Source organism: Eschrichtius robustus, chromosome 1 (assembly GCF_028021215.1).
Source record: "Eschrichtius robustus isolate mEscRob2 chromosome 1, mEscRob2.pri, whole genome shotgun sequence".
NCBI lineage: Eukaryota > Metazoa > Chordata > Mammalia > Artiodactyla > Eschrichtiidae > Eschrichtius > Eschrichtius robustus.
This window is the reverse complement of record NC_090824.1, coordinates 135,623,016-135,648,767: the sequence shown is the minus strand read 5'-3', so window position 1 is coordinate 135,648,767 and position 25,752 is coordinate 135,623,016. Positions and strand designations below refer to the sequence as shown.

At 44.1% G+C, this 25,752-nt stretch overlaps 2 protein-coding genes across 6 annotated transcripts in view; one reads left to right on the top strand and one right to left on the bottom strand.

Annotated features, from left to right (window-relative positions):
* The first annotated feature begins 313 nt into the window (after positions 1-313).
* The window catches only part of SIN3A (SIN3 transcription regulator family member A), a 71,382-nt gene continuing 45,943 nt past the window's right edge, over positions 314-25,752 (top strand). The window contains exons 1-2 of one of the 5 annotated variants that reach the window (XM_068556034.1): positions 314-340; positions 21,458-21,679. In XM_068556034.1, coding sequence (XP_068412135.1) covers positions 21,491-21,679 — 189 coding nt within the window. In that variant the 5' untranslated portion in view covers positions 314-340; positions 21,458-21,490. Of the gene's footprint in view, positions 341-609; positions 659-4,459; positions 4,775-8,543; positions 8,563-21,457; positions 21,680-25,752 lie in introns of those variants that run through there. The other 4 variants (XM_068556041.1, XM_068556018.1, XM_068556026.1 and 1 more) reach the window with 4 other exon arrangements.
* LOC137763587 (basic proline-rich protein-like) lies at positions 733-1,620 on the bottom strand. The gene is made up of 2 exons (XM_068542070.1): positions 1,514-1,620; positions 733-1,411 (listed from the first exon to the last, which is right to left on the bottom strand). The coding sequence occupies exons 1-2, from the start codon at positions 1,618-1,620 to the stop codon at positions 733-735; spliced, it is 786 nt and encodes a 261-aa protein (XP_068398171.1).

The following is a 25,752-nucleotide window of genomic DNA, read 5'->3' as shown; positions in this document are numbered from 1 at the left end:
TGTGTATGAAGGAAGTGGGGGCCAGGTAGCCCCGCTAGCTCCTCCTCCGGGTCCACCCAGCGGATCTTTGAGTCCCAAGAGGTCTCCTAGTCCAAGGGCCTCAAGAAACTCGAAGCGGCGGTGCGGCAGAGATAGGAACCTCTGCCAGAGATGCGCCTCCCACTCACGACTAGTTTAATTAATTTGTTTATATTTTTTGGAGGGAGGGGGCGTTCAATGAAGGGGAAGAGGTGGAGCGAGGGGAGGAGGCGGGCCCAGTATGACTGACGCGAGCACCGGGGAGCCAATGGCCCGTGGGGGGCGTTCCCCCCCATTCAGTACTCCTCGCCTGGCTCGGAAGGTATGTTAAACAGCTGCTTTTAATTTGGTCTCCCCAATCTCGAGGGTTTGGGGGGCTTGTTTGCCGGCCGGTCGCTTTGGCCAGTCCGCCATGGTGTAGGCGCTGCGGGCCCTGGGACGGAACTAGGGGAGGCTCGGAGTCCGGCGGCCGAGGGAGCCGAGCGAGGGGCAGGCCAGGAAGGAGAGCTCTTGGCGCCGCCCGCTCACCAGTGTGCGTTTCCAAGCCGGGCCGGATCCGTGGGGAGGGGGTCGGCCCGGCCCGGGGTCGCCAGTGCGCTGGCCGTGCTGCCTAGTTTATTTCACCGAGCAGTCGGTTTCGGTAGGTTTGGGCGACGGACTGGGTAAGGGGCCGGCAGGAGGAGATCCCCCTCGCTCCTGCAATGCCTTAAAAAATTATTGTAGAGAAGAAAAAAGGGGAGATTCCATACACCAACTGGAACCGGGCCCGGGCTGCGGCGCGCGGGCTCGGCAGGGGGCGGCGGCCTGAGCCAAGCCGGCCCGGCTCACTGAGCCCGCGGCGCCGGGAGTTGGTCGAGAGCTGGAGTTAGCGACCGAGACCGGGCCCGCGGCTTTCCCCGCTAACCACGCCGGGCGAGGGCGGCAGCGGCCCGAGGGTTTTGTTTCTGTCCGCAAACTTGTCGGAGGGGGCGGTGGGCGCGCTCCGAAGAGGCGCGGGCGCCTAGGGCCCGCGGTTGTTATGGACTCTGGGGGCGGGGGCAACGCCGGACTTGCGGGAGGGGCGGCCGGGGGCGGGGGAGGCCACCGGAAAGAGCACCAGCGCCTCGGCACTAGACCCACGCGCCGGCCTGGGCTCTCCGAACTCCCGGGCCGTGGCAGTAGAGCCAGCATTCGGCGCTGGAACCCGGCCTGGGGGTGTGGAAAACCTCCACGAACTCGGCGGCCGCGACCCGCGGCCCCAGCTGATCCCCTTGCAAACATGGAGCTGCCTCCTTCCCCGCCCACCCCAAGGCAGCGACGGTGGCTCCCTTCCCCTCCCCCGGCCGTGCTGTTTGCCCGCGGATGGGGCGGGGGTGGGGGTACGGGCGTGTGAGCGCGCCCACGAGGGGGTGGCCTGAAAGGGGCAGTGAAGGTCGGAAACTGGGAAAACAGTCTCCACGCTCGGAATCGGGAAAAGGAAATGCATCAGCCGGCGGGAGGGGCGCGGGGGGCGCGCCTGTCAGCCGGGATGGCGACCGTGGGCTGGGAGGCGGGGCGCCGGCGCGAACCGCCGAGGCCGGGCGGGGCGACGCCGGGAGAAGAGGCGCAGGGGCCCGGGCTCATGGAGCGCCGGGATACCACTGCCTCCACTCCCTGGCCTAGCCTGTTTACTATCTACTCCAGCGACGGCTTGTGCAACCGGCCCGGAGAGGAGCTAAGGGGCGGGGCCTTTCCCTCTCTCTTCCACCCATCTCGGGCTCCTCCAGAGGGCCCGCCTTCTCTTGTCTTCCACTGGCTGGGCGAAGCTCCCTTTTTTCCTTCTCGGTTGTTGATTGGATGACATTCTCCCGAGCTCCGCCTATCGGAGGCCGGGCTGGAGTTTAAGTTGCTAAGATTTTTTTCCGTGAAGGGCGGAGGGAGGATTCCTGCGGCATACGTGAGGCGCAAGGGTCCCGCCCCTACTTCTGATTGGTGGGGTGGATAGTCCCGCCTCCTCCGGCGCAGAGAGCTTGGAGGGGGAAGTCCACCCCTGTTCCCCGCCCCCTCCCCTAGCGTGTGTGCGCGCTCAGCACATGTGTGAGGCCCGCCTAGCTCCTTCGAACAGTCCTCCCGCCCGGAAGTCCCGGGCTTGGAGCCCTTGGCAAGGGGGGCGGGGAGAGCCAAGAGGCACACAATGATTTCTCCAAGTCTCGAGATCTGGTAGCCTTTGCGATGAAGTTAGGGGTTGCCGGTGTACGGTGGCTTTGGGGGACTTAGCTCTCGGGGTTCTGCAAGGGTTGGGAGGAGGGTGTGGGGTCTATCCTTCCTCGCCAAGTACTAAAGTTCTGACCCCGCGGCCTGGCTTTTCCCGCGGCTCTCGACTTCCTGGAAATCGCCCTAGACTTAAGCTTGAGAACGCTGCGGACGTTGGCAGAGTGTTTTCTTCCCAGCACAAGGCAGCCGCTGTCCTTACTTGGCTTTATCAAAAACTCTGAGCAACTTAGGATTGGCCTGGATGCCTTAGGCAAGACCCAGGGCAGCTCATCCCCTGTTGACAGAAAAGTCGAGGGCGGCCCAATTATGCTTGGGTTCCAAGTGGTTCTTGATGTCCAGGTGGGAGCGCCGTGTGGCACCCAGTCCAGGGAGCGGAGGACGGCCCAGATTTAAAATAGCCCTCGGTCAGTTCTGCATAATTACCTCTTCTTCGTAACCTCCTAGAGGTTTGGCCTGGGGGTCTCGTTTGTTTCGTTGGTGTGACTTATTTTTTGAGCTCCGTCCTGGGGCAGGGCTTAGCTCCCGGCGAGGCTGCTCCCATCTGTCGGCTATTCATGGAGTTCACAGTTCGCTGCCTTGTCCTTGCGGCTTGGAGTCAGGCCCACCTGTTGCCAGCGCTCATTTCTTGTGGTCTCCGGCAGACTGCAGAGGGAGGACAAGGTAGGACCTAGGAGTGAGTTACCTGGGGCCTGCCTCTTGGATACTGACTCAGCTCTCTTGGGGGAGTAGCCTTTTTGCGGAAGAGAGCGGGAAAACTCTAGTCCCGCCCCCTCCCCTCCTGGCGCTCCGTGAGCGCCCCCCAAAGCAAGGCCAGCGTCAGTTCGCCCTATTTAGTGAATAAATAAAAGCCACCTAGGTATCGCAAGCACTTTGTCTCTCTGTTCAAGGCCATATTACCTACACAGAGAGGGCCTAGGGACTGTCATTAACACTCGTTGGCCAAGGAGGAGGGAACAGTTCTTATTATTGTCCCCAACTCTGGAATTTTTATCATTTCCCTTAAGTGTGGCGTAGGATTCATTTATGCCGTGGCCTGTTTGGTCTCCTTCCTCAGTTCTTCGAGTCTGATGCCTCCAGTTCTACTCTGGAGATCGCTAGTGCCTTACGCTTCACGCTCCGCCTTCCGGAGGCTTGCCAGGGCGTTGGCTCTTAGGGCCCTGCCCTCATTTTGGTTATCTCCGCCCTCTTAGGACTGCATATTCAGGTTTAGGGAGTGTCTGCGATAGAAGTATGCAGCCACCGCTAGCTGCGGGCTGAACAACCCCTGGGACTATTCCTCGACTTTGGTCTCCAGCCCTTAATTCTGTATTCTATACTTACTGAAAGGAGCTGTCGGCTGCTCCGTATATTTGTGTTTACAAGGAGGCAGTGTGCGGAAATGTAAATTGTAGAGAACTGTATGGGAATGATGAGGTTCTCTTTATCATTTTTCGTAAGGGGGTCCTGCAGGGTGGCAATGCTGCTGCCTCTCCCTTTCAAATCCCAGGGCATCGAATTCCCGCTGCTGAGCTCCGCACCACCTCCTGTTTCAGGCCCTGGAACTCTCTGCGCTTCAGTCTCTAGTGTAAACATTCCACAAAAGGACTGCTAAGGTTCAGCCTCCTCGCGCAGGGCGGAGTCAGCTTCTTCCTAGACGGGCATCCTAGCCAATAGAGGCTCCTACCGGCGTCGAGATACCCAATCCGATGGTTGGGGGCGGGGCCTGGCCCGGCAGTGCGGTAGGAGGAGACTATCTCACGGACATTTTTACCCCACATCGGTTACTTACCTTCCTGGGGCAGCCAGAGAGATAGGGGTAGCCTTCCAATGCAATGACCGGCGAGGGCGGGAGCGGAGTTATTGGGCCTGTAGCTGAGACGGCAAGGGGCGGGACATGTGGAGTCCTCCAATGAGACGTGAAGAGCTTCCCTGCTTCCTCCAATAGTGTTGCGGCTTGGGGGTGGGATTCAGCAATTCGTCTCCAATAGGCGGGGTTGAGTTAGGGAAGCTCCCCGCCAATAGGGGCGTGGAGAAGGTGAGCGGCTTTCCCCCCCCTCCTCCCCTCCCAGCCGGGGGGGAAGGGGCGGGCAGTCGGCAGCCAGGGCGCAGCGATTGGCTAAACCTTTGACAGGCGGATAGTACGGCCTGTGCGGAGCGAAGTTGAGTCTTCCCTCTGCGGGGCGGGCCGGGTGAGTGGGCGGGATTTCCCGGGTAACAGAGAAGCGGCCGCGGCGGTAGAGGCGGCGGAGACGGTTTCTCCATCTTCCCCCCCTCCCCTTCCCCCCTTGGAGTTTCCCTCCCTCCCTCCCTCCCTCCTTCCCAGTCTGGGCACTGGGGCCTGTGACCGCTTCGTTAGCGGAGAGGAGGCTGCCAGTCCGCTTTGGCGGGCCTGTGCCCCGCGCGTTTCTCGGGGCCTCCCTGCTGAGCCTGAGGCTCATGCTGAGAGGGACACGCAGTGAGAGCGGCCGAAGCAGCTTTGCGGTGAGAGCACGCCGGGCCGGGGTCGGGGCAGGGAGCCTGGTGGCGGGTAACGCCGGACTCGAGGGTGTGTATTTTTTTGGGGGACTGACCTCCTCGGCTTCCCGTAGAGCAGGCGGGCGGGAGGCGTGTGGATGTGTGAGGGGGGTGGGGGGCGGAGCGGGGTAGCTCTCGGTGCGGGAGGGGGAGGAGAGCGTAGTCCCGGTGCGCGCGGAGGGGGCGGGCTCTCGCGCCGCCGCTCAGGGGCGGGGCCGGCGCGCGCGTGCGATTGTGGAGAAAGGGGCGGGGCTGGGCTCTGTGCGAAGTGCTGTTTGCGGTCGACCACCTCTCCTGTCTTCCCGGGTTGGGCGGGGCCTCGGCTGGGCGGCCTTGCACTGGCCTGCTGGGGTGAGGGGACGGCCTGGGGGGTCTCCCGCTTGTGGCTTCGGGGCGCGGCAGGGAGGGGGCGTGAAGTCCGCCTTCCTCCGCTTTCCCGGGATCCGGTTGGCCGGAGGGGCAGTATGGAGCGGCTATGCCGCTCCCCCTGGCCGTCCTCCCCCTTCCGCGGGTTTCCGCCTCCTTGGCAAGTGAGGCGGGGCTCGGGAAAGCCCGCTGTCCGGTCTGGCTGGGAGTCGCGGCGCCTAGATCTGCCCCGCCCTACGTCTCTTTTGGGTGGGAGGGGCCCCCAGACTGCAAACTGTGGAGATGTCAGGGCTTTTCTCTTGTGGCTCAGCCATGCCTTTTGCCTGGGGCACGAGGGTCAGGTGTCAGAGCTGTTGTCTCTGCTTTGCTTGGTGCAGCATGGATGGCACCATGCAGCCTGGAGAGTGGGATCGTGGTCCCCGCCCCTCCGCTCTCGGTTGTAATTATTGGGGCGAGGTGCTCAAGGTCCTTTCGTTGCAGTCTGCGGTCGAGTGCTGCTCGTGCTGAGACCGTGCTTCCGCAGCGGTGATGGTGAGGGGAGGGGCAGAGACTCATCAGAGACTAGAAATGTGGCCGGGGACAACCTTTCCTGGAGTTCCCTTGATGTTGGGTTACCGTGGCTGTACGGGGCGGGGTTTCCTCTGAGCCAATGGGATGGTGGGTAGTTAGACTTCACCACTATTTCGGTGCCTTAGAACTTCAAACCCAGTTAGCCAAGAAAAGGATGTGGAAACTCCTCTTCCCAAGGCTGAAATTTAGAAAAGGAAGGGTTGAATTTACATTATATTTTAAAAAAAAAGATCTTTTATAAAAGACGGTGATTTTTTTAAAAAAACTCAGACTTTGAATGAAATACTCCAATTTCTTCAGCTTCTGCATTTTTGAATGCTTTAATTGTACTGGTGGTTCTGTTATTTAATTTCTCAAACAAATAAGTTGCAATTTAGGTAGCTTCAGGTGTTCTTGAAAAGTCTGGTTGTTTTATGTAATGCTGTTAGAACATCTAGACCACTTTCTATTTATATTCTATAAAACACAGTTCTTGCCCTATTTTTTTTTTACAGAGAGTAGGGTGAAATCGAGGACTAGTGTAGCCTTGTGTATGTGACTTACATAGTGTTGCCCTCCAACCTGTACTGGGAAATTGCCTTAGGACATTTCAAGTTTAATGAACCAGTTTAATTGAGGGTTTTGCTCTGAGTGGAGACATTATCTTTTCTTAAGAGACATTACTTGTGTTTTCGATATTTTTCATGAGAAATTAAGCAAGGAAAAAATATGTTTATTTATGCACTAATATCTGAGCAAGCCCTCTGGCTAATTAGCTGAACTGAAGTTAAAGTCTAGATTTGTGCTTTGCTCAGTTGGGACTGAGAGCTTGGTGCCGTGTGCTATACTCATGTGAAGAGATTAAGTCTCACCTTCTTAGCTAAAGAAGTAGCAATGGCAACAGTAGCTTTTTAGTTTGGTTAATGGCGACTGTGGTAGAACTGGTGTGGAGACAGAAAACCTGGGTGTTTTTCCTGATGCTATAAACTGACAAGGTTTGTGAAAATAGTGGAGAATTTACCGTTGAGGAAAGTTTGGTCAACACATAGTTGTTCCTACCATTTGCAATGCTGTGTGCTGGGAAACATAAAAGGTCTAATTCATACCCTTAAAGAATATGTTGGGACTTCCCTGGTGGTGCAGTGGTTAAGAATCTGCCTGCCAATGCAGGGAACACGGGTTTGATCCCTGGTCCGGGAAGACCCTACATGCTGTGGAGCAACTAAGCCCGTGCGCCACAACTACTGAAGCCCACGTGCCACAACTACTGAAACCCGCGAGCCACAACTACTGAGCCCGTGTGCCACAACTGCTGAAGCCTGCGTGTCTAGAGCCCGTGCTCCGCAACAAGAGAAGTCACCGCAATGAGAAGCCTGTGCACCACAACTAGAGAAAGCCTGCATGCAGCAACAAAGACCCAACGCAACCAAAAATAAATAAATAAATAAATTTATTTATTTAAAAAAAAAAAAAGAAGAATATGGTGTCTGTTGGCGAACCAGGGTCAGAAGTCCCACATAGGCTTTAAGAATTCAAGTAAGAGCCTGGATATGCTGTATTAGGAAAGTTTTCATAAATGCTCTTTCTCTCTCCAAATATCAGTATCATATACTATAGTTTTGTCAGAGTCAGAGACCCTAGAGAGATTTGCATTTTGTAATTAGGAAGGTTTCACCTAAAGAGTAAAAAAATTTTCTTTTTTAAGGAAGGTGGTGTGTAGTAATTTGATAAAATTCCTGGCAAAGCATAGTCCTGTTTACATCTTAAGTGCAAACAGACAAGATACTGGAGAGCTATGCGAGGCAGATGTTAATGGCTGTGAATTTTAGTTGGAATTAAAAGATTATGTCCATGGCATTCAGTAATCTAGTGCAGTGCTTTCAAAGGCTTTCTTACTCTTCTGGATAACTCCATCAACCAAAAGTTTGTTAAGCTTTATTTTCTGTAGATTCTTATATAGATGATGTTAAATGCTTTTTCAAACTACACCCTCTGTCTCCTTGAATGATAATAAGAGAACTTACATTTATGGAGCCCTTTACTACCCCCCAGGCACTGAGTTAAGTGTTATGCATTTATTAATCTGTTTAATCTTCACTACAACCCTGTGTAGTGGGTACTATGAAATCTGTGTTTTAAAGATGAGGAAACAGTGGGAAAGAGAAGTTAGACATATGCTAAGTGGCTAATCCAGAATTCGAACCCAGACATTCTGGTTCCAGAGTCCACGCTCTTAACGCTATACTTCAGCTGCCTCTTGTCTAAGGATAGTAAATGGAGAAGGAGCAGTGTGGGGTTTTTTTTTCTTTTTTCCACTTTTGGTAAAACATATATAACGTAAAATTTATGATTTTATCTATTTTTAAATGTACAATTCAGTGACATTAAGTACATACACATTGTTGTGCAGTCATCACCATCATCCACATTTTGTTTATCTATTCATGTGTCGATAGACGTTTGGGTCGTTTCCACTTCTTGGCTATTGTGAGTAATGCGGCTGTGAATATGGGTGTATAAAATATATCTTCAAGTACTTGCTTTGAATTCTTTTGGGTGTATACCCAGAAGTGGAATTGCTAGGTCATATGGTAATTTTATGTTTAATTTTTGGAGGAAGCAGCAATGTGCTTTTTTTTTTTTTTTTTTTAAATATTTATTTATTTGGTTGCATTGGGTCTTAGTTGTGGCACGCAGGATCTTTGTTGCCGCATGAGGGATCTTAAGTTGTGGCATGCAAACTCTTAGTTGCGGCATGTGGGATCTAGTTCCCTGACCAGGGATCAAACCCAGGCCCCCTGCATTGGGAGTGTGGAGTCTCAGCCACTGGACCACCAGGGAAGTCCCCAGCAATGTGCTTTTGAAAGCACATTGGGGAAGAAGATTGGGATTCAGATTCTAAAGGTAAATTGAGTCAACATGCATTCTTTTTTCTTTCTTTTTTTAAATTTATTTATTTGGCTGTGTTGGGTCTTAGTTGCAGCACATGGGATCTTTCATTGTGGTGCGCAGGTTTCTCTCTAGTTGTGGTGCGCAGGCTCCAGAGCACGTGGGCTCAGTAGTTGCAGCACATGGGCTTATTTGCCCAGCGACATGTGGGATCTTAGTTCCCTGACCAGGGATTGAATCCGCATCTCCTGCATTGAAAGGCAGATTCTTAACCACTTGACCACCAGTGAAGTCCCTCAGCATGCATTCTTTTTTTTTTAAATTTATTTAATTAATTTATTTATTTTTGGCTGCATTGGGTCTTCGTTGCTGTGCGCGGGCTTTCTCTAGTTGCGGCGAGCGGGGGCTACTCTTCGTTGCGGTGCGCGGGCTTCTCATTGCGGTGTCTTCTCTTTGTTGCGGAGCACAGGCTCTTGGCGCGTGGGCTTCAGTAGTTGTGGCTCGCGGGCTCTAGAGCACAGGCTCAGTAGTTGTGGCGCATGGACTTAGTTGTTCTACGGCATGTGGGATCTTCCCCAACCAGGGCTTGAACCCATGTCCCCTGCATTGACAGGCGGATTCCTAACCATTGCGCCACCAGGGAAGCCCTCAACATGCATTCTTGACCACCTTTTTTTTTTTAATTGAAGTATAGTTGATGTACAATATTATGTAAGTTTCAGGTGTACAACAGAGTGATTCACAATTTTAAAGGTTATTGAGCATCTAAAATAGCTCTGGACTGACACAGGAAGAGTCTCTGTTCCCAAGAAGTTTACATTCTTAGAAGGAAAGGTAAATACACATATAATATGATTTTACTACATATCAGTGTAGGTTGAATGCATAAGAGTCAAGTACAAAGAGCTGTAAGGAATTCAGAGGGGAGCCCACCTTTTGGTGGGAAGAGGAAGAGGGGGCACTGAATGAGAAACAGGAGGGAGGAGTCTGAAATCATAGATCTAGTTTAAGGGAGTTGTTAGATTCAAAATACCCCCAGAGAGTGCTTTGGAATGTTAGAAGGGGTGGCATTGTATTGAAAATGGCACATGAATTGTCTGTCTTCCAGAGTTTGTGCATCCTGTTCTCTTCAGTTTGCAGATGTGATTGCTTCTACTGCTTTGGAAGGTAGTTAAGAATTACAGTGAAGAAATTATGGACTTGGCATAACTTGTTGCTGTTACTCTGTCAAGCTGAAGATATATTATTAATATGGTCAACTATTGTTTCCTAATACTTCTTTTCTCTCACATGCCTTCCTGTTTCTGCTACTTTAATAAGTGAGTAGTAGAGGTAATATTTTAGCATTTTAATCTTTTTCTTGTTACAGTTTAAGTAATTAATTCTGGGTGTTTGTTTTTTGTTGAGGTTAAGGTCAAATAATGAAATTCATCTAGCAGCATACTTGGGTAGTCTGAATCAGGGTTCTGCCATTATTACATTATATTCTTTCCAAATATTTCAAGGAGTTTTGTTTTTCTGACAGGCATCTTTCTTTTTAAATATGAATTTTAATTGTTTTTATACAGTTATCTGTTCGATTGTCTTTTAACAACACATTTAAAAAAAAAAAAACCTTTGACTTTCTTTAGTTTTGTAACTTTCTTTTGGGGTCTGTTTCTTCAAAAGACATGCTCCCCCCAAAAAACAAAAACAAAAAATCACACGAAAGACATGCCCAGTGGGATTTGTTGTCAGTTATAACCAAATGCAGATTTTTTTTTTTTTGTCCTTGTGTATTTGCAGGTCAACAACCTGATACTGGTTTTCGTCAGGGAGAGCTATACAGTGGCTCACAGTTCATCTAGATTGGGACTTTACTTTCTTGATAGCCTCAGTGCCTAGGACAATGCTGGCACACAGGTGATAGATAAGTAGTTTACAGCCTGAATTCAAATGGCATTTTAAAGTTTGCTAACTAGAGGATACCTCTGTTTAGTTGGCAGTTGGCTTCAAAATTAGTTAGGCATTTATTGGTGGCAATTTCTAACTGATACATCTCTTTTTTGCCCCTGCCTTCTTTTGCTTTTGTACTCCTCACCCCCTTTTCTGTGTGTGTGCCTGCATGTTACTTGTATTTATCATCTTCGTGGCAATGGATGTTTCCTCAGTCCTGCTGGTATCCTCCAGGTGCCAGGCTTATTGACTTGCAGGCTGTTGAAGGATATACGGAGCCACAATCTCTTCTTATCTGCAACTCTGAAATGCAAGAATTTTTGTTTGTTTGTTTTTTGGTAAGTTTGGTTCCACAACTAATTTAGGGGGACAACCTGTTCTACGCTGACCCACTTGGTGCAGAAATGTGAATGTGCTTGATTATAGAGAGCTACACTATGCACCATATTAGCTTTCCAAAATCTAAACAATACTGATAACTCTCAAATTTCTGTCTCTCCCTGGGGACCTCTCCTTTGTACTGTTGATGAACAAATCCAGGGGCCCACTTCATATTTCCTCTTGGATATCTAACAGGCATCTTTGACTTCTCTCTTTTTCACACGTGGTCTATCAGCAAATAAATACTATTTGCTCTATATTCAAAATACTATCCAGAATTTGACCAACTTGATACCACCCCCTAGCCCCCAACTACAGCAGTGAGTGCCACTAACATCTCTAGCTTGGGTTATATCAGTAGCACCTTAACTGTTCTCTCTGCTTTGTTATTGCCCCTCTTCAGTCTGTTCTTAACATTGATAGCAACCCAAGTGATTCTCTGCTTAAAACCCTCCAACGGCTTCCCATTTCAGTCTGAGTTCTTATTATGACCTATGAGAACAAACACGGTATGCTCCCTACCTACCCCCAACTCCATTACCTCTCTGACTTCATTTCCTACTAGTCTCTCTTTCCTCCATTCTGCTCCAACTACATGGCCTGTTTGCTTTTCTCGGAAAATACCAAGCACATATGTATATCAGAGTCTTCGCGTTTGCTGTCCCCTCTGCCTATAATGGTTCTTCTACTGATTTCCACATGGGTAACTCCTTACTTCATTTACTCAGAAGTTACTTTATATTACTGAGGTACTCTTTGGTCACCCTTACCTAAAATTTCAAAAATTCTCTGCTTTTTCTTCTTAGCAGTTGTCACTGTCTGATATGCTGAACACTGTTTATTATCTTGTTGTCTATTTCTCCCACTAAAATGTAAACTTCCTGAGGGAAGAGAGTTTTGTTTTATTTACATCTATATCCCTAGCTCCCAGAACAATTCCTGGCACATAGTATGTGCTCAATAAATATTAGAGGATGCATGCATGTGTGAATGAAGGGTTTGGTTTCCATCACAGCAAAGCACTATGCTAAGCACGGTGGAGGATACAAAGATGGTTAAAGGTTTGTGTGCCCATGTCTGTGTAGGGGCAGAAATATAGCTAATAGGATAGAGGCAGTATGAGGTGAGTGACACATCTACCTATCATCTTAAGAACTACCTTGCGTTCTATTCTTTATAATGCTTTCTTTATAGCTTCAGCTAGTGTATCTTCTGTTACACTTAGTCTTGTTGTTTTATACCGTTCCTAGTTAGTTTATAGAAACCTTGTCACACAAACTAAATGTTAATGTCCTTGAGAATAGGTATACACAATGATTTCTTTCTTTTATATTCCCTTACTATTAATACTTAATTTTTTAAAAACTTCCAAAAAAATTTATTTATTTATTTATTTATTTGGCTGCGCCAGTTCTTAGTCGCAGCACATGAGATTTTTAGTTGTGGCATGCGGGATCTTTAGTTGTGGCATGCGGGATCTAGTTCCCTGACCAGGGATCGAACCCGGGCCCCCTGCATTGGGAGCGTGGAGTCTTAACCACTGGACCACCAGGGAAGTCCCTAAACTTTTCATTTTGAAATAATTTTAGGCTTAAAAAAAGTTGCAAAAAATAATACAAAGAATTGCCATAGTACAGTGATCAAATCAGAATGTGAACATTGATATAATTATTAATATCTTTTGAATTGAACCAAATATTTTCTTGTCCATATTCTACCTATAACATCAGTGTCAGTTAGACCCAATTTTAGTTTTTGAGTTTCTTTTTGAGCAGTATTAACTACTTGTAAAGATTTATATTTAATGACTTTATTCTTTATTAGAGGTCTTCAGAAGAACGAAGAGAAAATTTACTTATTTTCTTTTTAATGGAATAAACTCATTTTAGCTATTACCGCTTATACATCTGACCTGTATTGTAGGATATTGATGATCTTAGTTATCCTATATCTTGAAACGTTTTGGTCTTTTATCATCTTAGGAATTACTTTATCATTACTCATCAATTATTTCCAACTATGCTAAAAAAAAAACCCAAAAAACAAATAATAAGAAAATGGAAGAATGATGAGTTGCCTAGAAGGATGATGCAGTAGTAAAATAAGTCATCACTACTTCACTTTTCTTACTGCTTTGCCCAAAGCATTACAGCATCTTTCAAGAAAGTGTACAAGAAGTTGGGGGATGCCATCTTAAACATTATGTAAGATGTTACCATTTGAGGTGAAAAGGATATGACAGTTCTTTACACTACTATTTTTACAGTTTTTTTAAGTTTTCATTCAACATGTTTGATAACCCGTAATCTTTCGTTTTCCTCCAATAATGGCAAAGAGAAGAAAACTAACAGAGGAAGACGTTTCACAGTTATTAGAGGAACTAATAGATGAAAGCACTGCAACAGATAGCAACACTGTAGGCTGTAATGATGATGGTAGAATTGATTGTATAAGCCAAGCTGCAGACTTTGAGTCTTCAGGTGACAATATCCTAGATGAATTTTCTCAAACTGAAGAATTTATGAGTGGACAATATATTTCTGAGGGCGGGGTGTGGGCGGGGAGTATGATGTCCTCATCGAGGAATCATTCAACAGGAAGGACTTCAGAATGCAATACTTTCTTTCTTTCTTTCTTTCTTTGGCTGTGCCGGGTCTTAGTTGCAGCACGCGGGAATCTATGTTGTGGCATGCAGGATCTTCGTTGTGGCATGTGGGATCTAGTTCCCTGACCAGGGGTTGAACCTGGGCCCCTTGCATTGGGAGTGTGAAGTCTTAGCCACTGGACCACCAGGGAAGTCCCCAGAGTGCAATATTTTCAACAAGAATCCAAACCATTACAATTTGCTAAAAGCATGTACAATGGTGTTCTTTCATCTTTTATGATGTTTTTATACCAAAACTTACATGATGTGGTTTGTAAGTGGACAGATGCCAAAGACAGGTGTGTGTACGGAGGTGACTATAAGGAAACATGTAGAAATGAAAAAGAAAAATCATTGGATTGATAGTTTAATTGGTATTTATTAGTCTAAAACTGAGAATGCTTGCATTTGTGGAGCATAGAAGATGATCGTCCTCTCTTCAGCAAAATTAAGAAGTAAGTTTTCAAAGTTGTGTTTGATCATGTGAGGGGGAAAAAAAAAACAAAACCCAAAAATGACAATAAGCTAGAACTTTACTGGAGATTTACCTGAAATTTAGAATCAAAGTTTATAGAATGGCTATGTTCCAAGTTCATCCATGACAGTTGATGACTAGTCAGTTGCATTGTAAAGAATAGTGCCTGTTTTGGGTATTTATATCTTCAAAACGAGGAAAATACGGAATAAAAATTTGGATTTGCTGTTTAAATTCTTTTTTTAAATTAACTAATTAATTTATTTTTAAATTAATTTATTTATTTTTGGCTGTGTTGGGTCTTCATTGCTGTGCACAGGCTTTCTCTAGTTGTGGCGAGCGGGGGCTGCTCTTCTTAGCAGTGCGCCGGCTTCTCATTGCGTTGGCTTCTCTTGTTGCGGAGCACGGGCTCTAGGCGTGTGGGCTTCGGTAGTTGTGGCGCACGGGCTTAGTTGCTCCGTGGCACGTGGGATCTTCCCGGACCAGGGATCGAACCCGTGTCCCCTGCATTGGCAGGCGGATTCTTAAACACTGCGCCACCAGGCAAGTCCTAAATTCTTACTAAAATTTCTAATAAAGGTGTTTTTAGCCCAAATGATAAATGATAATGTAATGATAAGTTTTTGTGGTACACTGAGGGTTAAAGGTGAATCACATGTCGTAAAGAAAGCAGTGTTATCGTCTGCATATACAAAATAATTGTCCTGAGTCACCTTGTTAAAAATTGTTGTCACACTGTAGTATGACATAACTCCACCAAAGCTCACAAAAGGTATATGTCAAATGGGATTGTCATCATATTACATTGTTTCTCAACCTTGGCACTATTGATATTTTGGGCTGAATAATTCTTTGTTGTGGGGGGCTATCCTGTACACTGTAGGATGTTTGGCAACATCCCTGGCCTCTGTTCATGAGATGCCAGTAGCACCCCTCTCCTGGAATTGTGACAACCAAAAATGTCTTCCAACATTGCCAAATGCACCCTGGGGGCAAAATCTCCCCAGGTTGGGGGACCACCTCATCAGAAGAATGTGAAACTACTTTCAGGGGAGGCTTGGGTATCAGATATTATGGTGTTTTGAGAAGAAGGGGTTGTTAATTTTGTTGAGTGATTATTCTGAATAGTATGGGAAATATAAATAGATTGACTTTTTCATTCTGGAACACTTTTTTCATTTTCTAGCAGATTTAAATCCAGAAGTGGATCTTTGGACAGATTTTGAAGTAGACTATGGCAGGCAGTTTTACTGGGTTGAAGTAATTACATTCACTTAATGCTTTGATAAAAGTTTCTTTGCTTTTGAAGAGAAGCCTTCCATTTTTTCAAGAGTATTCATTGAAATAAACTGGCCAGGGCACAATTTTATGTGATTTCATGTGATGTTAAGCACCAGGAAGAGAATAATTTCAGATTTTTTTCTTTTATTATATAAATAAAAGAACTTTAAAGTGTGCCTAATTCAAGATAATATCAACACAAAATCAAGAGGCACTGAAGGGTCAACCATAAATTAAATGCATTTCAAAAAGAAAGTAGCGTGTAGACTTAAAACCCTCCATAATAAGGTGGTTTGTTCCATACACACTGTTACTTTGAGCTTATCTTGACTGAAATAATTCTGTTGTTTCCATTTAAGCCAATTTGTGAAATTTAATTTAAATGAAAAGATTCTTTAAAGTTGGATTTTCCATTTGGATTCTAATAATTATGGAGAGATGTCTGGATTTCTAGGAGGCCAACTCTTTATTGTGATTAAAGACATTTAGATTGTAAAACTAGAAAGTTGGTTTTTATTTTTCTTGTTCTGAAAGGATTAGCTTTTACCTCTGCCCTTCTAACATTTGTCCGAAACGTGTCACATTCGCTCGTCAGTTGTCTTGCCCTGCTCCAGAATACTCCCCTGCAATATCAGAATTATCCTGCTCTACTTACTTTATTTGGGAGTTATGATTTCTTTGCATGATGATTTGGAGCTATTCCCACTTTTTATTATAACACATGGCCAGATGACTATGTAGTGTTCTGTGCCGTTGTTTGTTCACATTAGTCTCTCTTTACTAGTTTCTATCCCTCAAAGTGCCTTTTTTTTGGCTTTTTAAATTCCGTCTTCTTAGACTAGTGTTTTGATAACAGGGTAAGCTTCAAATCTGAAACAGTTGGAGACCGTAGTGGCAGACGAAAATCATGTCAGCTGAAGCAGGGCTTGAAAGTAGTTTTCTGTCTGACTCTTGTGGCTCCATCATCTGGCATTCAAATACTTATATTTCTACTCCAGATTGATCATGTATTCCAAGGAGAAAGAGTCTATCTACCGTCTTGTTGCTTTAACCAGCTATGTGACCTTGAAAACGTCACTTAATTTCTTTGAATATTAGTTTGCCTCTAAATAGGAGGCTTCTGGGTGTGCTCATGTGACAGGACTGTTGTGAGGAGCACATCAACTAATAGCAGTTAGATATAGAAGACTTGGTTGCTGTGGATCAGGAAATGTCCTATTCAGTGCTGGAGCCCCAACACTAAGCACAGGGCCTGGCACTCGGGAATTCTTTGTGGGGTGAATGAATTGGCAAAGATTTTAAATAGCTGTTTATTGCCTGTAAGTCCAAAGTTACTGTAATATTTTAATTTCATCCTGTATCCCCCTATGCCCTAATCCATCCCTAATTTTCAAGATATAACTAAACATTTACCTTCTCCGTAGACTCTTTCTCACTGTACACACTTCTTCTCCCTTTCAAGTTTCTAGTGCTTATTAGTACCACTTGTGAACTAGTTTGTATTGTTAGCTTTTCCTCCCAAGATTTGATGTAATTTTATAGTTGTCACACATATATACACACTACCTGGATTTTACCATTACCATTTTTACAGTACTTCCTTTATCATATATCCATCTATCCATTCTTCCATATATTAATCCAAACTGATTTCTTGATGGTATTCTAAGTACATTTCAGACATTAGTACACTTTCTTTTTTTCAGGCCCTTGAAAGTGAAAGCGTGGTGTCCTGACCACTGGACCGCCAGGGAATTCCTTACACTTTCGTCTAAGTACCTGAGCATGCGTTTCCTTATCTAGAGTTCAATGCTTGTTTCTAGCCTTTTCCTTTTGATGCAGATTTACATACAATGAAACGCACAAATCTTAAGAGTACATTGTGTATGTGTTGAGATCACCCTGTATATATTCTGTAGCTTATTCTTTTCACTTCTTATGTCCAGGGCAGCTTTCCTTGTAGATGAACCTTAATCTTTCTAATTGCTACATAAGTTTTCCTAATATGGATGGATCAAGTTTATTTAGCTATTGATAGACATTTAAATTTTTTATACTTTGCTGCAGTAAATATACTTCGCAGATGTATAGGATAGAGACCTAGAAGTGGAGTTGCTAGGTGATTAAAGGGTATGCACATTTTCAATTTAATTTAAAAATTTACTAAAAGCCTGCAAGTTGCCAACCAAATAGTCTATAACAATTAAAACTTACACCAGTAGTGTCTCCCTGCATTCTCACCTACGCTAAATATCATCATTCTCTTAATTTTTGGCATTTCCTTTGGGAAATCATTTTACTTTATATTTCTTTGAATACTAGTGAGGCTGTATATGGTCTTTCCAACTAGTTTTTAAGCTTTTCTAGGGCAAGGGCTGAGATCATCTACCACCTTCATATCTGCTCCCTAAGTATTTGCTAACTGAATGAATGAGTGCTGCCAAAGCATTCCTGCTGTTGGGTTGAGGCTGAAGAAAGGATGAATGAGCTAAGTGTGTGAGACGTTAAAGCTGAAGTTGCTCAATGCATGTGTGTGTTAAATCAGTAAAGGAACTCTTCTTCCCTCCTTGTTTTCTCCTCTTCTGTGTGAGGCAGGACAGTGAGGTAGTTAAGAATCCAGGCTCTGAGGACTTCCCTGGTGGTCCAGTGGTTAAGACTCCACGCACCCAATGCAGGGGGCCTGGGTTCGATCCCTGATCGGGGAACTAAGATCCCACATACCGCAACTAAGCCCACAGGCGCTGCAGCTACTGAGCCTGTACCCTCTAGGGCCCTCGTACTGCAACTAGGGAAGCCCTCACGCCAAAACTAGAGAGCCCGAACACCACAACGAAGAGCCAGTGTAGCCAAAATAAATAAATCAATTAATTTTTTAAAAAGGATATACTTCTGTATTCAATTTAAAAAAAAAAAAAAGAATCCAGGCTCTGGAGACAGATTTTGTGGATTCATATCCCAGCTTTGCCTTTTAGCTGTGCAACCTTGGGCAATTTTAATCTTTGTGTTTCAGTTTTCTTATTTATAAAATAGAGAATAGTAGTACCTTGCTTATAAGGTTGTTGTAGGGATTAAATTATTATTGGTAAATTGTATAGAATGGTGCTTGGCATTCAATATATGCTGTTATTATGTTAACTATTAGTTATCTTTCCCTTCTGCATGTACAGTATTTGAGCATCTGTGATGAGTGTCTGGAATGTGGGAAATGCAGACAGAGTTGAAAAGGACTGTACCTTGAAGCTTATAGACTTGAGGCTTGTTTAGGGGAGTGGGAAGACACTTGACAGGCCTGGATGATAGGGTGGGGACTGAAAGGATGTAATTGGTAAGTTAAATTGTACCCGCAGTGAGTAAGGAAGAATTTTGAAGGCTAAGTTAAGGAATTTAGGTTGTTATTGTTGTTTTGTTTTGGGGAGTTTTTTGTTTGTTTTTGTTTTTTTGGGTTCTTTTGGCCACGCTGCGCGGCTTGTGAGATCTTAGTTCCCTGACCAGGGATTGAACCCAGACCTTCAGCAGTGAGAGTGCCGAACCCTAACCACTGGACCACCAGGGAATTCCTGGATTGTTTTCTTAAGTGATGGGAAGCCATCACTTAAGATGATGGATTTACAGCTGGATTGGATTTGCATTTGAGACCAACCTTTTTTTTTTTTTTATATTTATTTTTTATTTATTTATTTTGGCTGCACTGGGTCTTAGTTGCAGCTTGTGGGATCTTCACTGCGGCATGCAGGATCCTTAGTTGCAGCATGCAGACTTCTTAGTTGCAGCATGTGGACTCTTAGTTGCGGCACGCATGCGGGATCTGATTCCCCGACCAGGGATCAAACCCAGGCCCCCTGCATTGGGAACGCGGAGTCTTACCCCCTGGACTACCAGGGAAGTCCTGAGGCTGACCATTTTGAAAGCAGTGTAGAGGGTAGACTAGATGGGAGAGAGGCTGGAGGGTGTTGGTAACAATTGAGGTAAGGGATGATAAGGTCTCGAAATGAGGGCATGTCTGTATGGCTAGAGAAGAAGCAATTGATTTGAGAACCACTTAGGGAATAGAATTAAGAGTGGTTATTGTTAAAGAAGTAAAGTATAGTTCAGACAAAGTGCAGACCCTGGGTGGCCTCTATAGTGTCATAGAGATGGTCTGGAAGGCAAAGTCTGTAGAGGCAAATGAAGTTAAATACTTTATAGAATCACAGTCACTTTATAAAAGAAATGATATTTTAATAGCTAAAAGATAGGCCATGATCTCAGAATAAAGCATAATTCTTTAATACTTAACCTATGAAAAACTCACTGCAATCCCCTCTCCCTCTCTTTTTTATTTTCCTATAGACTTGTCCACAGACCAGCATTTGGCAATCACTAGAGTAGTCTAATTACATCCTTTTGCAAATAAGGAAGCAGGACCAAAGTTACACAGCTTCGATTCAGAGTTTGGACTAGAATTCAGGCCTTGACAGGTACTTTAGTTTTTTTCCGTAGTCCTATGCTGTGCTCTTCTGATCTAAATTTGGTTTTCCATTTATGAGGTATTGAGTGGCTTTTGGTTCCAGAGATTAATCTCAGATGTGTTTAAGCATCTAAGTTTCAAGCCAGTGGAACCCAAAAACAAACTGTGATCTAGATCATGGGTATACATAGAAGTAGCAGCCAAAAAGTCTTTAAGACTTTTCACTCTTGTCCATTTATTAGACTTATCCCCAAGTAGGTTGAGTTGAGTGTTCATAGAAATTTGGGAGACTTAGTCCTTTGATCTAAAGTTATAGTCAGTAGGGACTTCCCTGGTGGTCCAGTGGTTAAGACTTCGCGCTTCCAGTGCAGGGGATGCGGGTTCGATCCCTCGTAGGGGAACTAAGATCCCACATGCCGCACAGCGTGGCTAAATAAATAAATAAATAAATAAGTTATAGTCAACAGAAAGGATATTTTAGCTTGCGATTTACAGAAAGATAATATTGAAAATGGCTGGCTTGCAAATGAAACAGTTGTGCTCCTGTGTCAGAGTCTAACTTAGGTTTGTAAGGTGTGAGAAAAACCCAAGACACTATTTCAAGGCTGAGCATTCGAGTGGCAGGCAGGTTGAGGATGACGGCGAGGATGATGATGAGGACGGAGAAGGGGTGAAGCAGCCTTGAGGAGTCCTTGCGAGGACTGCTTCCCCACAGAGCATGCACGGTCCCAGGGAATGAAGAAAAAAGGTATGGGTGGATGTAGAAAGTAGGTAAAAGCCCCCCACCCCCAGTCTTAAGAAGAGCCTTACTTTAGGTGGAGAGGGAGTGGCTTGTGAGATGTTACTGTATTTTTAATCTTACCACAGCAGTGGTGTCTTTTTAAAGATTTTTTTGTGACCAAAAAAATGGTAGGCCTTGGCCCTATTTTGTCTTTGGATGACTGGAGCATTCTTTCTTATTGATATGCTTATATTAATGGTACCGATGTTGGAAAAGCTCTGAAAAGACCCATCTGGATTCCTGGCCATAGTGTTTATTAGACTTTTTGTGTGCTGCAGGAAAGGAAGTGTTCCCCTACAGGGGGATTATTAAACTAAGGGATTCTGGAATCACTTTAGGATTAAAGAATGTTAGAGTCAGGAGAAACCTTAGCAGTGGTCTATTTCAACCTTATTTTATTTTTGGAGAAACAAACTCACACGGAAGGAGGAACTTGTTGAGGTGTACATAGTTTCTTAAATTGCCAAGTCTAGAACCATTGTCCTCTTACTCCTGGCCTAGTGTTCTTAGCATGATACCATTTAATTGTTGAAACAATTCATATTTTAAAAAGTAGACGGGAATTATAGTACTAGCTTTTGAGAGGAGTTAGGAAGAAACACTTGAATGTTTTTTATAGCATGTGAATAATATAATTAACGTTAGGGATGATGACACTTGACAAAACTAGAGAACAAAGAAAGGTGTATCTTTGTGTTTTTAAATTGGAGGTTATTTTTCAACTCTGTAGTACCAGAGTAATTCAAACTATGTTATTATTTAAATTTTGTCTTTCAGTTATGATAATCTGTCCACTGTTGGGAGTGTGTGCACCAGCATGCACAAAACTACCCAGTGATTATCTCTAGGATGAAGTAGATAATCATCGATTCTGGGAGTTGAGCTTATACCAGTTTGGGTGACTGGTTGTACACATTGTATTGGAGTGCGAATTGGTTTGCATGTCATTGCTTTTCATTTCTGCAGGTTTTGTAGTGCATCCCTGAGCATGAGTGCAGAATGAAGCGACGTTTGGATGACCAGGAGTCACCGGTGTATGCGGCCCAGCAGCGTCGGATCCCTGGTAGCACAGAGGCTTTTCCTCACCAGCACCGGGTGCTTGCCCCTGCCCCTCCTGTGTATGAAGCGGTGTCTGAGACCATGCAGTCAGCCACAGGAATTCAGTACTCTGTGACACCCAGTTACCAGGTAAACTGGAGCCCATCAAGGGACTAGGGGTGAAAGAGGAACACTGGTGATTTTATCCAATTAAAAAATTTTTATTAAACATTCAGATATTAAAAAACTTACTTATGGGGATATATGTAAGGTATAAAAAATAATGTAAACAATGTACACTTGTGTATTTACCATGCACATTTTTTAAAAAAAAATGTTGTCATGACCTTTGGAGTTCACTGTCTCTCCCTGATCCCTTTTCCTTTTCCCTCCCTTTAGAGGTAGCCACTAATCTGAACTCTGGGTTTATTATTCCCTTGACTTTCTTTAGTTTTTTAAAATCATTTATTTATTTTTGATTGATTGGAGTATAGTTGATTTATAATGTGTTAGTTTCAGGTGTACAGCAAAGTGATACATATACATATATCCACTATATCCACTATATATATCCATATATCCAGTTATACATATACATATATCCACTCTTCTTTAGATTCTTTTCCCATCTAAGCCATTACAGAGTATTGAGTAGAACTCCCTGTGCTATATGAAATCATTTTGTTTATACCTCTAGACAATAAAGTTGTTTAGTTTGGGTATTTTTGAACTTGTATGTAAATGAAAACGTATATTTTCTTCTTTGACTCACGTTTTTTTTACACTCAGTGTGTGGTTCCTAAGACTTATCCATATTTAGTATGTGACCAATTGAGTCAGTCTCACTTAGTTATGAATTATATTAATATATCCAATTAATTTATCCATTCTTCTGTTGATGGACTATCAGGCTGTTTCCAGACTTTTCCTGTTAGACAGGAACTGTGGTGAACGTTCTTAGGTTCTCCTAGTGCAGTGGTACTCACAGTGGCAATTCACAGTGACAAGACAAGCTTGCGACAGAATGTAAGCCAATGCACTACGTTTTTTATCAAGAGGGTTTTGCTATAGGAATTTAAAAAGGCAGTGGAATTAAACAGTGTGCTTAGTTGTGAAGCACAACTGTGTGAAGTAGTTGGTTTACATCCTGGTGCAAGCTCTTTGTTTTTGCAGACCACTCAGCAGGTCTGAGGGCACAGCAGGAAGTTTCTTGAGTGTCTAGGAGAGGGATTACTGGGTCATAGGGTGTGCACATCTTCACCCTTAGCAGGTAATGTCAAATTGTTTTTCAAAGCTTTACCAGTTTTTTGTTTTCTTTTCTTTTTTTTTTTTTTTGGCTGCATTGAGTCTTTGTTGCTGCGCATGGGCTTTCTCTAGTTGTGGCGAGCAGGGGCTACTCTTCGCGGTGGTGTGCGGGCTTCTCATTGTGGTGGCTTCTCTTGTTGCGGAGCATGGGCTCTAGGTGCGCAGCCTTCAGTAGTTGTGGGACGTGGGCTCAGTAGTTGAGGCACGCGGGCGCTAGAGCATGTGGGCTTCAGTAGTTGTGGCACGTGGGCTCAGTAGCTGTGGCTCTCGGGCTCTAGAGCGCAGGCTCAGTAGTTGTGGTGCACGGGCTTAGTTCCTCCGTGGCATGTGGGATCTTCCTGGACCAGGGATTGAACCTGTGTCCCCCTGCACTGGCAGGCAGATTCTCAACCACTGTACCACCAGGGAAGTCCCAAAGCTGTACCAATTTATTTATATTTACATAGCAGTCTATATTCCTATCATTGCATATCCTGATCAACAACTGATCATCTCTTGTCTGTTCACTCTGTTCTGTAAAAATGGAAGAAATTTGTGTTTTGCCCTTTTTAATTATATGAAAGTAAATATCACCATTTAAAGAAAAATGATATAATGTGACTTCTGACACCTCAGACTTTATCCCACTGGTGCATTTCTCGGGTATCCAAAATTTTGTATGCATATACAAGCATATGTTCATTTACCTGCCTAATTTAGATACACTTCTCTCGTCACATAATTTGGACCATACAGTGTACACTGTTCTACTGTTTGTTCTTTTCACTTAATATATAGTGGACAACTTTCCACTTGAATATATGTATAGATCCAAGTAAGTTTTTAAAAAATCATTGCATTTATAATATTCCATTCCAGGTCAGTCTGAACCATAATTTATTTAACTAGTCTGGAGAGGCCTTCTTCTACCTAAGTTATTAGTGACTTTTAAAAAAGGTTTGGCTGGCACGGGAATTCCCTGGTGGCCTAGTTGTTAGGATTCCGGGCTTTCACTGCTGTGGCCTGGGTTCAGTCCCTGGTCAGGGAACTGAGATCCCACAAGCCATGTGGTGTGGCCAGAAAAAATAAAGTAAAAATTAAAAAAATAAAAATAAAAAGGTTTGGCTGGTACTGGGAACATAAATTGGCATAATCTTCCTTGAGAGCAATTTGACAGTTTGTGTCAGATTCTTTAGTTATTTTTTTACCTAGCAATTCCAGTTCTAGGAATTTATTATAAGAAAACAATCAAGGAAGAGGGAAACCCAGGTGAAATAGGAAATGGTAATTCCTTAGGTGTCACTCCTCCTTTGGAGTCCCCCTTGAAGCAGTCTAGTGCCTTCATATGGGGCTGGGTGCAGCAGTCGGAGGACTACCACAGATCACATCGTTAGGTAGGTTAGGACTTAGAGGAAAGAAAAGTTGCGTGTTTTCCTTGGGTGATTACTTTTTTTTTTTTTGTAAGATTTATTATTTATTTATTTGGCTGCGTTGTGGTACGCTGGATCTTTCATTGCGGTACATTGGCTCTTCGTTGCAGTGTGTGGGTTTTCTCTCTCTAGGTGAGGCGCAGGAGCTCAGTAGTTGTGGCGCATGGGCTTAGTTGCCCCGAGGCATGTGGGCTCTTAGTTCCCTGACCAGGGATCAAACCTGCGTCCCCTGCATTGTAAGGTGGATTCTTTACTGCTGGGCCACCAGGGAAGTCCCTGGGTGATTACTTTTATCTGAACTAGTTCAGGATTTTTTCCTACACTGGGGACAGTTACATTTATTCCTATACTAGAAACTATAATGTGCTCTTATAAAACCAGCCATCTCAAGTATTTATAAACTCCAATTAAGTCTTGTAAAAACCTGTCCAACACACGCATGTTGGAATATAGAAGCTCAGAATAATAACTCTTCTTGCGAGAGATATATTAGAGCTTTTAGAATTGTCTAAATAGTTTCTTTTTACTCCTAATGTTTATTGTTTCTGTGGATTTGTAAATAGTTGCTCTATTTCCCACCCTCCGCTCTGCCCAGGGTAATCCTTATAAATCTGTGGGGACTTGGGAAAAAAACATTCTCTCTTAAGTTGTAGTACACAGCTTACATTTTTTTAAGGTGTCATGTTATTTGGTCTCCTTATTTTGGAGATGTGGCAAATCAGGTATATTGTCCTTAGTTGTCTTCTGCAGTGATTAACAGTTCTGAAATAGGAAGATTTTAAAAGCTTTGGAAATTTTATACAGCATTTCTTGCAATAGAAATAGAAGGAAAGGGGCTTGTGCTTTTATTTTACTCCTAAACTTATAAGAGGACAAGAGAGAATAGAAAAGAAATATGTTTGAGGCCAAACCACCAACAATTTGGAAGAAATTTTAAAATTTTAATTTTAGAAGTAGCAAATAAAGGAGTTCCTTGGTGGTCCAGTGGTTAGGACTCAGTGCTTTCACTGCCAGGGCCCGGGTTCAGTCCCTGGTAGGGGTACTAAGATCCAGCAAGCCGTGCAGTGCGGCAAAAAAAAAAAAAAAAAAAAAAGTAGCAGGTAAGGATAAGCAGCATAAATAAAACAAAATAAAAATCTTCTCTAATCCTACTACCACAAGATAAAATGCTAACATTTTACTATATATTTGTTGTCTAGGATTTAAAATCTTAATTGTATTTTTTTTCTGAGTGTTGACTAAGAATTTTTTTATTCTAGTATAGTTGATTTACAGTGTTTTGTTAGTTTCAGGTGTACAGCAAAGTGATACAGAAAAAGAATATATATATATATATATATATATATATATATATATTCTTTTTAAAATTCTTTTCCATTACAGGTTATTAAAAGATACTGAGTATGGTTCCCTGTGCCGTACTGTAGGTCCTTGTTGGTTATCTATTTTATATATAGTATGTGTACATGTTAATTCCAAACTCCTAATTTATCCTTAGTGTATTATATA